The following is a 15599-nucleotide window of genomic DNA, read 5'->3' as shown; positions in this document are numbered from 1 at the left end:
ACCCAGAATTGTATGATGATTTTAATGTCTTCCTTATGTTCTGTGTAATCTCTGGAAGGTAAATTTTCAAGAAGGACTTCTATGGATGGCTTATTTTCTGCTTTGTACTTATCTGTATTTTTAAAATAATGAAACTCCTTAAAATAACCACAGCTAATATTTTGTAGCCATACTGCATGTAGGCTTTCACATCCCGATCAAGTCACTTTGTAGTGTCCAGCGGGCATTTGCCCACGTCACCAGGGGTTAAGCGACACCCACTCTTTCATATGTGGCTGCTGTGAGTTTTTTCCATCCCTCTGTCACTGTTGGTGGTGGTCCTGGTCCCTCACAGTGCGGCGCTGCGGCGCATAGTAGTGCCCCGGGTTCTCTTGTGTCCCTGGAATTCCTCTCAGGCTTTAATCTTAGAAATACAGTCACCAAGTCAGGAGGCTGTCATTGCATATGAAAAGACTGATTTTAAGAATTCTTGCTCATTAATTACTATCAAATAAGCTCTTCATAATAAAATTGGGCTACAGAGAACTGTTGTCTATTTTTAAAGTGCTCTTTGAGCCCTATTCTTAGAAGTATTTATGAATTGTTAATGACAAATGTTATATCTGAACATAAAAACCATGTTCCCCCCTGAAAACATTTCCAAAATAATTTTAAAGGTAACTAATCATGTTAAAGAAAAGTTTAAAAATTAAAAAGATTTTGTCAAATCTCACCTCCTTTCTTTCCTGTGAATTTTACATAGCTGGAATAAAAGCATGTGTAGTTTTTGTATCCTGCTTGTTGGACTTAACACTCCACTGCAAGCATTTCTTCCGTGTTGCTATGGAGTCTTCATAACTATGATTTTTAATGACTACAAATTATTCCATTGATTTCATGTACTGTAATTAACATAACCATTCCCCTAATGAGCACTTAGGTTATTTACAAATTTTTACTCATATGGCACTGTGAAGAATCTGGAGTATTTCCTTAGGTTCAAGTCCCCAAAGCGGATTGACTGGGTCTGAATTTAAGTTTTTGTTCCTTCAGAATTTTCACTAATTCATACTGGCCTGTCTTGTAGGTCAGTCTGAATTACTGAAACTGGATTCCAACGACCACGACATTCAGCGTGTCCCCAGAGGCAGAGCACCCCGTAGGTGCGATGAGGTCCTGAGGAACCACAGGGGCCAGGACACTGTCCTGTCTGCAGAGGGGACCGTAGTGGGTCTGTGGATGTGTCAGACAGAAGTGACGCCTTCCTCGCGCACCCGGCTGGTCCTGCAGTGAGTGCGCTCGACCGCCCCTCTCAGAGACCTCTTGCTCCCCAGCCTTTGCCAGTGAGGAAAGAAAATACACAGAGGCAGGGAGGTAATCATGTCACCCCCTCCTTCTTTCCCTTTTTCTGTTTCCTTTTGTGAGAATATCATCAAGCCAGGATGGAAATGCACTTATGGTGCCTCCTCGCTGCCGAAGCGAACTCCAGCACCTTCCCTGGGAGATGCACAGTGGACAAAGTCCACAAATGCTTCTTTGTTGCCCGCGGCCGTGCGGTTTGGCCCCCAGAGTTATCTCAGATGCACAAATAAATCTGGCGGCCTCCAGTTGTCTCCGGCTCAGCCTCGCCCCCTTCCCCGTCCGTCTCCCTCCTCGCAGCTTCCTCTTGGCCTTCAGAGGCACAAACCCAGTTTCTCATCAATATGCCCTGTTAACTGCTGCCAAGCCTCCAGCAGTTTCGTGCATATGTTCCCTTAATCATTTCTCTTTGTTCTGGGAGTCTGGGTTTGGTTTCTGAATATCCTCCGCCCCCTGCCCCCGGTTCGGCCATGGCAGTCGCTGCCTGTAGCACACGACTGTCTACTTGCTGCCTGTTTCATGAACACCCTAGATTGCCTGCCACAGAGAGAGCCTCCGCAGTGCGCTCCCGACAGGCTAAATCACCCCCTTCCGAGGACGCTTGTGAGCCCCTCCCCGAGAGCCCAGGGCCTCGCCCAGGTGAAGGGCTGCGGAACCCTCCCGGTGTGGACAAAGCTTCCTTCTTAGGCCTCTGCCGGTGCAACACAAGAGAAGGACGCTTTCTTCTTGGAGCCCGACCATGTCTAGGTCCGTCGGTCTCAATGGGTCATTCATGGTGTCCAAGAGAAATACCTCCGGAGCTGTATTTCATGGGCGGTGGAAGTGGGCCTGGCCTGCGGGCGCGGGCGGCCTGCTCGCTGGGAGCGCCTTGTGTCTGTGGCCCAGGCGGCCTCTTGCCCAACGGGCCCGCTCATCTTAGCAAGTAAAGGGGTCTCCAGGCGCCTCCTCCCTGGGGCCTGCACACGCCCGTGCACAGCTCTGCGAGCCAGGGCACACAGAGACACTATGTGGCTTTTCTCTGCCTTAAGTATTTTTCTTCTCTTACCATTTGTAAAGTCCCACCCGGTTCCTTGAGCCCGGAGAAGAGGACGAAGATCTATGCAGAGCGTGGACTTTCTGTAGAGCCCTTTCTTCTTGGCACAGGCCTGAAGGGACCCCTGGAAATGATGGTGGGGGCTCAGTTTACTCAGAACACCAGCTCTCCCTCATCTGTGCCCTTGCCTCTTCCCGCCCCCAGAAAGGACTTCAGAGAGGCCCCCGCAGCTGCCCTGACAGTGGGCACACCTTGTTTTTGCTTTAATAAATCCCACCATGAACTCTGCTGCTCGGTGTCTGGTCAGCAGCTCCTGGGAGCGCAGAGGAGAAAGCGTCCGCGTACAGAGTGAACACGTGTAGAGCTTAGCTGGGAGGCGATTCGCCAAGTGAGGGTTTTTTCCCCTTTCCTTTTCAGAAAACAAGTTGCCGTTGCCTCATTTGGTGGAGATGCAGTGCAGTGCACTTTTCTACCTATCCCCCAAAGGGAAGTTTGTATTCTTTTAAATGAAACCATTTTAAAAGCAGAACTCAAGCTTAAAATGATCCAAGGTTCTCCCGAGTTCTCAGAAGGTGTAGATTTATTTACTATAGTTAAAACATAATTAGTTCTCAGGGGACAGTGTATCTTTTAAACGGCTTTATTGCCACCATATTGGTTTTCTGAATAATCAGAAACTTCTGTTATGATTATGTTCTGGGGTTCGAACAGAAATGCACTGTAAGTGGAAACAAATGTCAGGAATTGTTAGTTGTCACTTGAAGAAGGGACACCACATCAGAAAGAAGTTGATGGGATATTCGGAAGAAATATAGTGTAACAACGTCTTAAATAAACTGGATAGCAGCTCAGGCAGGCACCCGTGGCTCCCCCTCCTCAATCTTCCCAGAGGCTGGGAGTGGGGTCTGGTCCCTGGAAAGCCGGAAGGTGGCCTTTTTTACCCACAGACTCACAAAAGAGTGTAAACAACGTTCCCCACCTTGCGCCGAAGGACCTCCTGCCCGAGTCCCTGTTCTGGCTGACCAGTCTTTCCCACCGTTTGCAGGTTGATGTTTGAGATGCCGCAGGAAATGGGTTTAATAGCCATCGCAGTCCGCCAAACACAGGGCAAAGGTCAGTCATCGTTTGTTGTCGTTTGTGTTGTGTCTGTTTTCTAAAATCTGACTCTGGTGGCCGGAGCGTGGATAGATGGAGCATCCCTATCCACGGGCGGCTCCAGGTAGAAGTCATTTGTTTTCTTGCCCCACCAGCCCCACCCACCCCGCAGATTGAATGGAGGAAGAGGGAGTGGAATTGATCAAGAAATTGAGCCTTAGTAGAATTAAAGCATTCTCTGAAACTGAGATGTTCATTAATCACCTGACATCTGCTTGTGGTGATTTTAACACTCTGTTACCTACATCTTGTAAATCCTTCTTTCTGACACAGTCTAGGCATTGTAGTTGGTGACTCCTAACTGTGTTCCAGAGATGCTTATTTTCCTGAGGGCTCTCTGTGGGGCTCTGTCCCTCCGGAGGGTCACGGGAGGCGCCTCTCACCTGCCAGCCTCTTCCCCAGCTGGCACTGCAGTTTGTGTGCAGGGAGCAGTGCTCATTCGCAAAGTGCCCCAGAGAAGCAGAGGGCTGCTCAGAGCTTCTGCCTCCTGCTGACTCTCGGGGGCAAGAGCCCACACACTCCCAGAAGCCACTGTGCCAGGCTGAGAGCAGATTGCGGAGTCGGCGGTCCTGTGGGAGGCACTCAGCCCCTGTCCCTCCCCACCCCCAGCCAGCGCCAGGCTGACCCACAGGCGCTTTTAACTGTCAGGCTCTTATGCCTTTTTCAGAAGCAGCAAAGGAATGAGGAATACAGTTTTATGCTTCTTTCCCTTAAACATTTCTTTTGAACACAAGGAGAAAAAAATTTTCATTTTACCAAAAGCTGTGGGACTCGATATGGTGGTTAAAAAAAGAAAAACTTCAATTAGCTGTATCTCCTATTTCAGGGATCACCTTTAAGTTCAGCTTCCTTTTTTTAAGTAACAGTGAGATATAATTCGCATGCCATACAGTTCTCCCATTTGCAGTGCATAGCCGTCTGGTTTCTACTACACTCGGGGTGCTCTGTGGCTGTCACCGCGGCAAGAACCGCTCTGCAAAGGGGCTTCCGGGAGCTCCCCCGGACCAGCGCAGATCTGGCTGGCTTCCCCGTCTCGGTTTGGCCCGTGTCGCCTTAGGGCAGGAATCTGTGTGAGAGGGGTGCCCTGTCACTGTGAGGCTTTGGATCATCCAGGCACGAACGGTACGCTCCCGGAGTCAGACGCTCCCGGAGTCAGACGCTCCTCGAGGAGGAGAGCTTTCAATTTCCAAAAGCTGCTCTGTCACTGAGTTAACCCCAGAACATCCACACGGCACCACCAGCCTGGGTTTTTTCAGGGGGGGACATGTGTTTAGCATGTGGCTCTGAGTCCTTGGACCCCTTTCCTGGTACAACATGCCAGTTCCCCGGGGGGGGGGCCTGTCTTCCAGGGCGAGGAAGGAATGTGTGGCTGAGCCCCGTGGGATGCGCCCTCTTCACGCTGCTGGTCTCCGTCCCGCTGAGGTCGCCGCTGGGGCAGAGGATCCCGTTTGTCCAGCACCTGATGTCCCTGGCTGTGGTGGAGGCGGTCAGGTCTATCCCGGGGTACCAGGTATGTGCGGTTGCCTCCCCTCCTGTCCCCGCTCTGCGTGCAGATGGCTCGGGCTGCCAGTAGCTCGCGCCTGCGCGGTTGCTGCATGCAGAGCTTGGCTGCTCTCTGCAAAGCGGCATCAGCGTGCCCGGGGCTCTAGCAGCACTGCTGGGTTTTACAGCTGCTTCAGGCTCGCCAGGGTGCCTTCCCCGGGCTCCCCGCTCTGACCTGTTGTCAAACAGCCTGGTAAGGGGGCGAGACTTTTTTTTTATTTTTCCATCAAAGCACGTTGGACTGGATGGGGCTATTTGTGTTTTCTGGTGAGAAGGTTTATTTTATAGACCCCCAGAATCCTTCTCACTTCCCAGCTTCATTACCACATCCTGTACTCAGCAGAGCCATGCTTGTCCGCAGTGGTTTGAGTTCAGTGTGCAGGTGTGTTTGGGACCTCTGTGCCCGTTTCGCCGTTGCTGTTGGATGCTTTGGTGTCAGTTATTAAGAAGAAAAGGAAAAGGGATCAGTTAACACAGTCACTGAAAGCCTTTTCTCCGGTACCTGGCTTCGACCTACCATATCCCCTTTTTCACTTTTCCAGGAGGAATTCCATACGGCTATAAAAGCGGGGGTGTCCCCCGCCTTCTTCCCTCCTGTAGCTCTTCTTTCTGTCAGGCTAAAACCGGGCATCGCATTAATTCTGAGGGAACATGATGAACTCAGGGCTCTCAGAAGAGGCCTCTCGTCCAAGTCTAACAGAGAAGCAGAGCCCGGACCCCGCTAGCTTTTCCATGGTTTCAATTTTGACCTCACGGCCTCACTTGTGAACCTGGTGAGCATTCCGTGAGTGCCCGCGAAGTGCGAAGGCCATGCCAGGCGCTGGGGCCTCAGGAAGGGCACTGGGCAGCTCGCCCTCAGCAGCTCAGGTTGGGGGGCCCCATCCCCCTTAACACACTCCCACCCAAGTCCATATCCTGTTTCCACAGCCCTTCAGCTCACCCGCAGGCTGTGCCTTTTGTTTGGATTTGCATTTTATTCACTTGCACAGTACAGCAGGAGGATCATCAGAGTTCACCACGTCTAGTTTGCCTTTCCTGTGTTCTTCACTATGGCCCCAGTTTGCCCCCAGCCAGAAACCACCAGCAGGACACAGATCTTGCTGGCCTCCCCAGACCAGAGGCAGCATCGCCGTGATGCTTGCCGTTCTTTCCAGAACCTGCTCTTGCTGCTGCTGTTTGGTCTATCGGTCTGTGAGGTCCCCGCAGGCTCCTGCAGCCCTGTCCCTACCCCACTCCTGCTCCTCTTCCAGGGGTTCTGATCGCCTGGGGGCCAAAGGCCATTCCCTAAGCCCTCAGTCCGCATGCTGCTCCTCCCGTAACACCTGTGGCACTTCCAATGTCTCAGCTTCTCTCGCGGTGTCTCCACGGATCTCTCCAAAGCAGAGTTATTTGAGCTCCTGGCCTCCTACAAAGTAACCAGCTCTCTGAGCACAGGAATAGAGCCCAACCCAGCATTTGATATATGGGGCCCATGACAGCCGTTTGAATAGATGGTCAAGAACATGGAAAATAAGCACGTGCGGCCCTCCTCTTCATCATGGACTGGATATCACCATTTACCTGCGTGACAGCCCAACATTGCAGGAGCCGCATCCTTAACTAAGTCTGTCTGAACACAGGGAGTCACACAGGTGCCTGAGAGCAGGGCTGGCGCAGAAGTGAGCGCCACCCCGGAGGGCGGAGCCTGTGCTCCCAGCAGTCCCAGGAGGCAGGTGAGGAAGAAGAAGGGAACTACCGGAGTAACCAAGACCAGTCTCCACATGACCCATTTTCTAGACCAGCATTTCTCTGCCTTGTCACCACGGACGCTTGGGCCCCCACATCTTGGTTGGGGACCATCCTGTACATTGTAGGACGTGGAGCAGCATGTCTGGCCTCTACTCACCACATGACAGCAGGACTCCCTCAAACTGTGACGAGCAGAAGCGTCTCCCCATATTGGCCAATGTGCCCTGGGGCGGGACACCTTGTCCCCTCCACTGAGAATCCTATTCTGGACAGAGACGAACTAGCACGCTGCTTATCCATTATGGAGGGTGGCGGACACCTGCATTTTATTTATACTTTTGTTCTTTTGTGTCCCTGCCTTTCCTCTCTCAGCCTAGAATGTTCTACCAAGGCAGGAAGGCAGGTGAGCTTGAACAGAAACATAAGAGAAACACGTTCTCAGCGGCCAGGATGAAAGGAAAGCCTGCTGAGGGGAGAGAAGGCCTTCGAAGCGATGGGCTGCGGTGTGCATTGGGCGGTCCAGAACGTCCGCGGGGGTTCTGTAAACTGAGACACAGGTGTCGTTTTCACCAGTAACGGTATTGATTTGGATATTTTCGAGTACGTCAGTTATCTCCCCCGTGGTATCTCATTGATTGTTCTCAGTCAATGTCTCAGTTGGATCACTATCAACTTCAACTGGTCTGCCTGACTGTGCAGCATCATCCAGTGAGAACTCTCCAGCACAAAACTTCACAAACCACTTTTGACACTTTTGAAATACACTGTACGCATTTTTATTTTGCATTTCAGTTGCGTTTTTACCTTTCTTGAATAATAAAAAATAATATGCGAGAAGTGTTGCTTATTTTTTCCATCTTCAATATTAAAATGGCTCCACAAAAATTGGCCAATTTTGATGTTTCTTTAACTGCACACTGATATGACACCCATCACAATACAGTCTAACAAAATTGTTTCGAATGAAGTTAAAGACAACTAAGTGCCACTAGAGCCATCGTACGGAAAAAGCCAAGCAAACTTTTTGGCCAACCCGATAGCATGGAGCACCCAGGCTTGGCGTCAGAAAGCCCTGGGTTTGAAGCCCAGCTCTGCCGCGTCCTAGTGACTTGACCTCAGGAAACCATGCAGTCCTTTGTGCTTCCATTTCTTCCTCTATTCAACAAGGTGACACTATAGCAAACATAGGGCTTTGGTAGAGGTGACATACAACCAGTGCTGCGAAGGGGCTTGGTGCCAGGCCTGCCCCAGGGCAGGAAGAGCCAGCGCCAGGGCACTGGGAGGCTATCAGCCACTCTTTGGTCTCCGTCACCCTCGGAGTGGTCCACTGTGACCGGGGCACAGGCCGAGCCGCCCGGGGCACAGCCTTCAGGAGCAGTCCACTTCCCTGTCCTGAGCTGACTGCTGGCGCTCTTCAGGGCCTTCTCTGTTGGCTCGTTGAAGCGAGCCTCTCCCTGTGCCCTCACAGTGCTCTGCTGGAGCCACGTGGGCCCGCCTTGTGTGACCTGGCTAACCGAGGGCCGGAGTTCTCACTTGCGCCCGGGCTCCTTGGGCCCCAATAGTACTGTTTTCTCCCTGCCCCCTGCCCATGGTGGTGCACCTGAGATAATGAACTTAGTTCACCAGAGAGGCACCTTCAGAAAGTGTTTCTGATGATGATAAACAGCGATGGGGGTGGGGAGAAGGATGGGATCAACGCCGGATCAATTTTTTAGGTCTCTCCCCTTCTGGCCCCAAGAGGTGCTTTAACACCGGCTTCTCCCAAAGGAGTGATTATCATTCTGAAAAAAAGGAGAGGATGTGACCCTGTGTTCGAGAGTACTCTGTTGACCTTCCTTGTAGCTGGATGACCTCAGCTGGCCCCTGTGGGTCCTGTGACTGCCTGAGTGACTAACATGCAGGTTCTCCTTTAGGATATCAACTTACGGGTGAAGTGGCCGAATGACATTTATTACAGTGACCTCATGAAGCTCGGTGGAGTTCTGGTCAGCTCAACACTTGTGGGAGAAACATTTTATATACTTATTGGTAAGTGTTTGAAGCCTTTCCCCAGCACTTTCAGGTTAATACAAATAAACATGTTTGTCCATGGCTATATTGGGGGAGTAGTGAATTGTCCTGTGAATCACTTTTGCTTTGAGTCTTGTCCGTGTAGAATACAACATGTGTGCAAAACAGGCAGAGGGGTAGGAAGTGCTTCCAGGGGTGAGCATTCCTGTCTGTGGCCTTGAAAACCAAATGGGCTTCGCGTCAAACACATTTTCTTACACCTTCCCACGCCCCTGCTTCTTGTCGAATTAGAAAATAACGACCATGAGATACCACCTCATAACCTGTCAGAATGGCTACTATCAAAAAGACAAGAAACAGCACGTGCTGGCGAGAATGTGGAGAAAAGGGAGCCGTGGTGCACTGTTGGTGGGAACGCAGAGTGGGGCCGCCACTGTGCAGAGCAGTGTGGAGATACCTCAAAAAATTAAATACAGAATTACCATGTGACCCAGCAATTCCACTTCTGGGTATTCATCCAAAGGAAACGAAGACACTAACTCAAAACAAAACGCATGCTCCCTGTGTTCATCGCAGCATTTACAGTAGGTCACCTGGACATCAGGGAGAGGCCAGCGGCCGGGTGACAGGAAGCGTGCGCCCCTGTGTTGGGAGTGCCAGCTGAAGAGCACAGGGCTCAGCCTGCGGCTCTGCTCCCCGCTGGCAGCACGGCCTGGCACGCAGCCCCTTGCCCCCAAAGCTCCGTTTCCCATCTTCACGTGAATGGCTGGGCTAGACACAGAGATGTGTAGTTCTTTTTTTGTAGATGCAGAAGTTCTTAAGTAGAGTCCACAGATGCTGAGGAGGCCTGGGTGAGCCAAGGAATGCAGTCAGCGTGAGGGACACGCAGCATTTTCCTGTGGGGAGAATCCATAGCTTTCAGCAAATCCTGAAGGCCATGGGAGGGGGCGAAGAGGGTGTCTGACGCAGAAACATTCAGAGTCCCCAGGGGGGCTGCTCTCTGGTCCTTGGAGGGACTCAGCCTATGCTGACAATAGTGAGTGTTGCTAGTTCCCCCTCACTTTTAATTGGTGACTACTGAAATTAGTGACAACAAAAGAGTATTTTCAGCACCGTGCACACTTAACCCCATGCCTTAGCTCTGTAGGTGCTGTGGGGGTGTGTGGTGCTGAACAAGTGAGCTGGCAACCCCTTGCAGATTCTGCCCTGTTGCAGGAGTTGTTTGTTTTCTCCAGGTGTAACTTACGTTGCTCTATATTTTAATAGGCGATATATTAAAAAAAAAAAATTGCCGAGGCCAATCAGTGCTTCCCTCTACACTGAAATGGATCAGAACACAGCCAAGAGCACCATTACTGTAAACACCGCTGTTATGTGCGAAGAGATTTTGGGGGGTTGTCTTCTCAGAGGCCCCCGAGAACATGATCGTCCCGCTGCTTAGTTCTCGTGGTATTTCACTGCTGAGTGAAGACCCCTTTGAGGCTGATTCAGGGCCCTGCTGAAAATGCGGGCTCGGCTTCTCTGAAGACTCGCCGCTCAGGAGAGGGTGGTGGTGTTGAGTAACAGCAAAGATAAGCCTATTCTGGCCCCGGAGCTGGTAACTCGCTTTCCTGAAGCCTCGGTCTGGGAGCCTCTGAAGAGCCAGTGGACATGGGTTGGCCCCTTGCCAGCAGCATAAGCCCAGCACCAAAGACATCCAAGGATAAAGTATTAAAAGATGTGTTCTAGGGCTATACCGTGGCGAGCATTTGCAATCTCTGAATCCAGAGTTTACTCCTTAAGACCTGAATAAAATTCTTTATTTTCAAGCATGTGTTCTGTTATTCAAGTAGGAAAAGAAAGAAGAGACTGGTCTGAGCTGCAGCTCTGGGCTAGACCACACGCTCATTGTTTTAAAAGCTTTGTCCCGTTCTTGGCTTGTGTTTACTTGCACCCGAAGCGGCTCGCTGTTTTCCAGCCCGTTGGCAGTAAGGTCGGGGTGACCCTGGCCTGATGAGGGTGCGAAAGCAGGAAGAGGAGGAAGATGGACTCAAAGAAGCATGTCATGCTGTTTGTTTGTTTTTTATTATTTTTTTATTGTTCAATTACAGTTGTCCCATTTGCCCCCCATTACTCTCCCCTGCCCTGCCCCCCACTCCCCACAGTCAGTCCTCCTGTGTCCTTGTCCTTGGGTCCTTTATACTTGTTCTTGACTTGACCCTCCCCCTTCTTTCCGCTGTTACCCCCGTCCCCCTCCCTTCTGGCCACTGTCAGTTTGTTCTTCTCTTCCACCTCTCGTCTCTGGTTCTGTTTTGCTTGCTTGTTTGTTTTGACACGTCATTCTCTAAGTGGGTGGGGACAATTAAACCCAAGAGGAGGACTGGGAAGCAGGAAGTTGACAGTAAAAGTGGTACCTTTCTCCAGGTGGTTGAAGGAACGTGTGATCGTGTCCATAGGCTGAGCTGCTCCTGTGTTCCAGCTGTTTGTTTGTTTGTGTGTTTGTGACCAGGCTGTGGATTTAACGTGACCAACAGCAACCCCACCATATGCATCAACGACCTCATCGTGGAGTACAACAGGGAGCACGGGGCAGGGCTGGCGCCCCTGGGGCCCGACCGCCTCATCGCCAGAGCCGTGACCAGGCTGGAGGGCCTGATCGACAGATTCCAGGACGAAGGGCCGAACAGCGTGCTTCCGCTTTACTACAAGTACTGGGTGCACAGGTCAGTGCTGGACCGGCTGCGTGCCGCCCAAGCCCTCCGCCCGGCCATGTCCGGTGTCTTAGGGTGGGACCCAGCCCTGGCCGAGGCAGTGAGTTTTTACCTCTGACAGAGAAACCGGGGGCACCGCCTTGAGCAAGTTAGCACCGCCACGTGTAACAGGGCCAGCTGGCCTGCCCTGCCTCTGGGTGGGGGCCACCAGGGAAGGCCACTTCCTGCCAGCACGTTTAAGGCGATTCTAAGTGTGAAAACACAGATCCAAATTGTAGAATATTTTGGATAACAAGGGGATTCCCCCGGCAGCAGCAGTAGCCTTGCCTGGGAACCTGTTGAGAAAACAGATTCCTGAGTCCTGCCCTGGACCTCCTGAATCAGAAGCCTGGAGCTCGGGGCCCAGCCTTGCACTCTACCGAATGCCCGGGGAAGGTGGGGCGGGGGTGGGGCATGCACCCACACAATCCTGAGAATGAGGAGCACTGACGTGTACACCAACAGACCTCTCCCCTTCGAAAACGCCAGTGTCTTAAACGAGAAGGTGGGCGCTTTTTGAAAGTTAAGAGGCATGACAGCTAAATGCACTATGTGATTCATAATTAGATCCTAGACAGGAGGAAGTAGCCACAAGAATATTAATGGCACCACGTATCAGGTAATGTTAATGAATCAGGATTGGGTTTTTGAAGGGTTACAGTAGCATTATGGTTTTGCAGGAGATTGTTCTTAGGAGATACAGGATGAAGATTTAAGTATAAAGTGTCATGATGTTTGCAACTTATAAAGTGTGTGTGTGTGTGTGTGTGTGTGTGTGTGTGTGATCAGTTTGTGCAACTTTAAAGGGAGAATATGAGGTTCATTGTACTATTTTTTCAACTTTTCTATAGGTTTGAAATCCTTCAAAATAAAAATGTTGGGGGAGGGAAATTTTGTACTTTTGAGCTGTTAATAAGGACGTAACTCAATTGGTACATTTGGAAAATATTCAAAAGAAAGAGGAGAAGGGGTTTATCATGTAGCTGATGCTACCCAACTTTATTTCATAAGATGAAACCTTTCAGCTCAGCTCCTTTTCCCCGAGCCTCAGCCAAACACCTCGAGCGTTGCAGTCTTTCTTGAAATTGCGAGGGGGAGGAGGCGGTGCCGGGTGCCAGTCCAGACAACCAGTTGGTAGGAGAAGCAGCTCCTCTCTCCCTGTTGGATTGACCATCACCCCGGTGTTTCTAGTTGTCACCCAGACAGTTCCCTCTGCCCGTGAGTGTCAGAGCTTAGGCTGGAGGCACCTCGTCTCACGGGGCCCCAGCCCGTGGCGGCCCACGTCCCTTCCTGTAATGGGGCACGGCGTAACCAGTCGCCCCAGACGGCTGCATTACATTCCCTGACTCTCCCTGTGCTTCCTTCTCAGCGCCCAGCAAGTCCACCTGGGAAGCGCGGAGGGGCCCAAAGTGTGGATCGTCGGCCTGGATGATTCCGGATTCCTTCAGGTTCACCAGGAGGACGGCCAGGTGGCCACTGTGCATCCGGATGGCAACTCCTTTGATATGCTCAGAAACCTCATCATCCCCAAACGGCAGTAGGACCCACGCAGGAAGACGGTGCGGGCCGTGGCAGCGGGTCGTGGCAGCGGCTGCAACGACTCCGGACGGACCCCTGGGTGGACTCCCGGGTGGACCCCTGGGCCGACCGGCAGCAAGCATTCCCATCTGCTGTCTGCCTGTGCCTCACCCATGGAGCTCAGAAGCTAATTTAAAGGCGTAGGTGATTTTTTCTCCCTCCAGTTACCCTGTTAGTTCTTTAGGTTTGTGCCTTCAGTTGTCATTGCACTTGGTTTTGGAAGATGGTCTGGGTGGGGGGTTGACAAGTGGAAAAGATTTCATTCAGGTAAAGCCCTACAGTAGGTGTGACATTTTTCTCCCCTCTTGGGCTTGAATGGGTGTTTATTGCTCCCCGACCCCAAACTCCTTTTTACATGGAAACCGCAATGGAGTAATTCAGAAATTTCCCAGTATTGGAGACCTTTACCCCTAGACTATTAAAAAGCAAATCAAAGAAAGCCCTGGGGTCCTCGGTGGCGCAGCGAAGGTGTGGCAGCCGTCATAAGCCCCCAGGGAGCAGTTTCCTGCTGCAGCAGGCTTCACACTTAATCCTCGTTTTATTTTTGTGTTAATGAAGAAAAGAGAAGGTCAACTTCTGAGCGTTCCTCTTGGCCTGGTGGTTTGTGGTCCAATGACAATGACGGTGGCCACAGAGATGCCTCCAGATGGGACAGCCGCAATGACCTCACAGAGGAAATCAGTTAATTACTTTGACTTTACTTTAGGAGCTCTCCTTTCATAAGTTTTACTGCCTATTCTAAAGGGATGGGATCAAGGTCAAGATCCTTAATGGACTGATGAGGTGACGCTGGGTGGGGGTGGACAGCTGGAGGCGAGGGCGTGCTCGCTCAGGACACGCCAGGGAGGACTTGGAACTTCCAGGTGCGGGCGCTGCGGGTGGCCCCGGGGAGGCCGACACACCCAGAACGCAGGGGCGCAGGGCTCTGCGCTTTTGAGTCGTCATTTTGTGCCCCCTGCCTCTGATAGTGACAGGACAGAAAGTGCCATTGGTACGGAATACCATGATATAAGAGGGAGGGAGGGTGTGTGCGCGCACGCGCGTGTATGAGAGCGAGATGCGCGCACTCTTTAGAAAAGATCTTCAAAATCTGATATCCCAAAAGTCCCCATCGAAGAACAAAAGAAAGGAAGCCTTTTGATATACATTTGCTATTTCCAGATGTACTCCATGCTTTTTCCATGTAACTCCTATCTCTATTGAACTTGAGAATTATACACATTACTTTTCAGCCTTAAAAGGCCAATTTTTGCCCACTTTTCTCTCTTCCTGCCAGTCCCAACTGAAATTAGTGGAAAGAAAACTTGATGGAGCTCTCAGCTTTGAACAAAATCGCCTTATTGTGCGAGCAGCACCATCTTTACGCCGCGCTTAGCCGGTCAGGCTAATTCCAGAGACTGCGGTTCCAGTATAAAATCAGCCTGCCTTCACGCTGGGCACAGGCAGCCCCATAGGAAGAGGGAAGAAAGAACGTTTAGTCAAGTACACCAACTCAATATGTTTTTTGGAAACTGAACTTTTTAAAAAGAACTTCAAAAGTAATTTTTGTAACTAAGGCTTCCATTAGAATTATTACCCTCTGTCCACCCCCCACCCCACCCCTGCTAAAGATCACTCTGTCCTAAACGCCCAAGTCTTCTGTTAAGAGTCGGTCAAAAATTTAAATAAAAGCCTGCACCACCCCACAATTACAAAACGCACTCACCCCTGAGAGGGCATCTGCAAAACATCACCAGGAAGAAAGACCTCAGGCGCATGCTGCAAGATTCATTTCTCCAACTTGGTAACACAAGGCAAGCCATCTCTCAGAGCTGCCATCATTACTTTGTGCATTTCTTTGGGAGGTTATTTAATGAAAAACATGCTATGGTTTGTTTTAAGCTGAAGTCCCATTCTAGACAGTTCTGCTCTGGGAAAAAAATGTTATCATTTCATTTCCTTTCTGTAAATTAAAACGAATGAAGTGCGGCCACGGCAAGGCAGATAGAGCCGTTGCGGGCCCTGCACTCTGCCTCCGCGTTTGCAAGGCTGCCCTGTGACGGTGTCCAGTTGTCTTGAGACAAAGTGCGCTTGAAGCAGATGCTGCATTTTATATAAACCCAGTTTTGCCTCAGATGAACCAAAGACTTGAAATTCTGCCTCATACAGAGCAGTTAAATAAGGGTGTTTCGCCTGAGGAGCCCTGAGCCTCGGGGAACCCACCCCAGCCACGCACACGCCAATTTGGAGTGGTTGTGCACCCAGAAGTCTTATCTCCAGGACATCTTAAAGTCTCGGCAGAAACTGCGCGTCTCCGTAATCTCTAAACCGCAACAGCTGAACTAAAGATCCTTGTGTGCTTTCAGGACACAGAATGGTCCCCCAGTTTGTAGGCTGTGACTTGAGCACCTAACAGGTTATGTAAAAGGCAGGACATCTCTTTGGAGCTGAAAGCAGATTTCAGGAAACCCCAGGGGAAGTGCTGCAGAAATAGGACACAGCTATAG

General features: G+C 50.9%; 1 protein-coding gene across 6 annotated transcripts in view; it reads left to right on the top strand.

Moving 5' to 3' along the window:
• HLCS (holocarboxylase synthetase) overlaps positions 1–13098 on the top strand; it is a 163557-nt gene extending 150459 nt beyond the window's left edge. For all 6 annotated transcript variants that reach the window (XM_054578235.1, XM_054578243.1, XM_054578226.1 and 3 more), the window contains exons 7-11: positions 3417–3484; positions 4876–5036; positions 8710–8824; positions 11295–11508; positions 12905–13098. In XM_054578235.1, the coding sequence (XP_054434210.1) occupies positions 3417–3484; positions 4876–5036; positions 8710–8824; positions 11295–11508; positions 12905–13076 (730 nt within the window). In that variant the 3' untranslated portion in view covers positions 13077–13098. The remainder of the gene's footprint in view (positions 1–3416; positions 3485–4875; positions 5037–8709; positions 8825–11294; positions 11509–12904) is intronic.
• The last annotated feature ends 2501 nt before the right edge of the window (positions 13099–15599 follow it).

The sequence above is a fragment of the Pteronotus mesoamericanus genome, unplaced genomic scaffold (genome assembly GCF_021234165.1).
Source record: "Pteronotus mesoamericanus isolate MK-2021 breed Mesoamerican mustached bat unplaced genomic scaffold, CSHL_Meso_final contig_116, whole genome shotgun sequence".
Taxonomy (NCBI): domain Eukaryota; kingdom Metazoa; phylum Chordata; class Mammalia; order Chiroptera; family Mormoopidae; genus Pteronotus; species Pteronotus mesoamericanus.
Note: the sequence above shows the minus strand (reverse complement) of the source record. Positions and strands in the feature narration are given on the sequence as shown.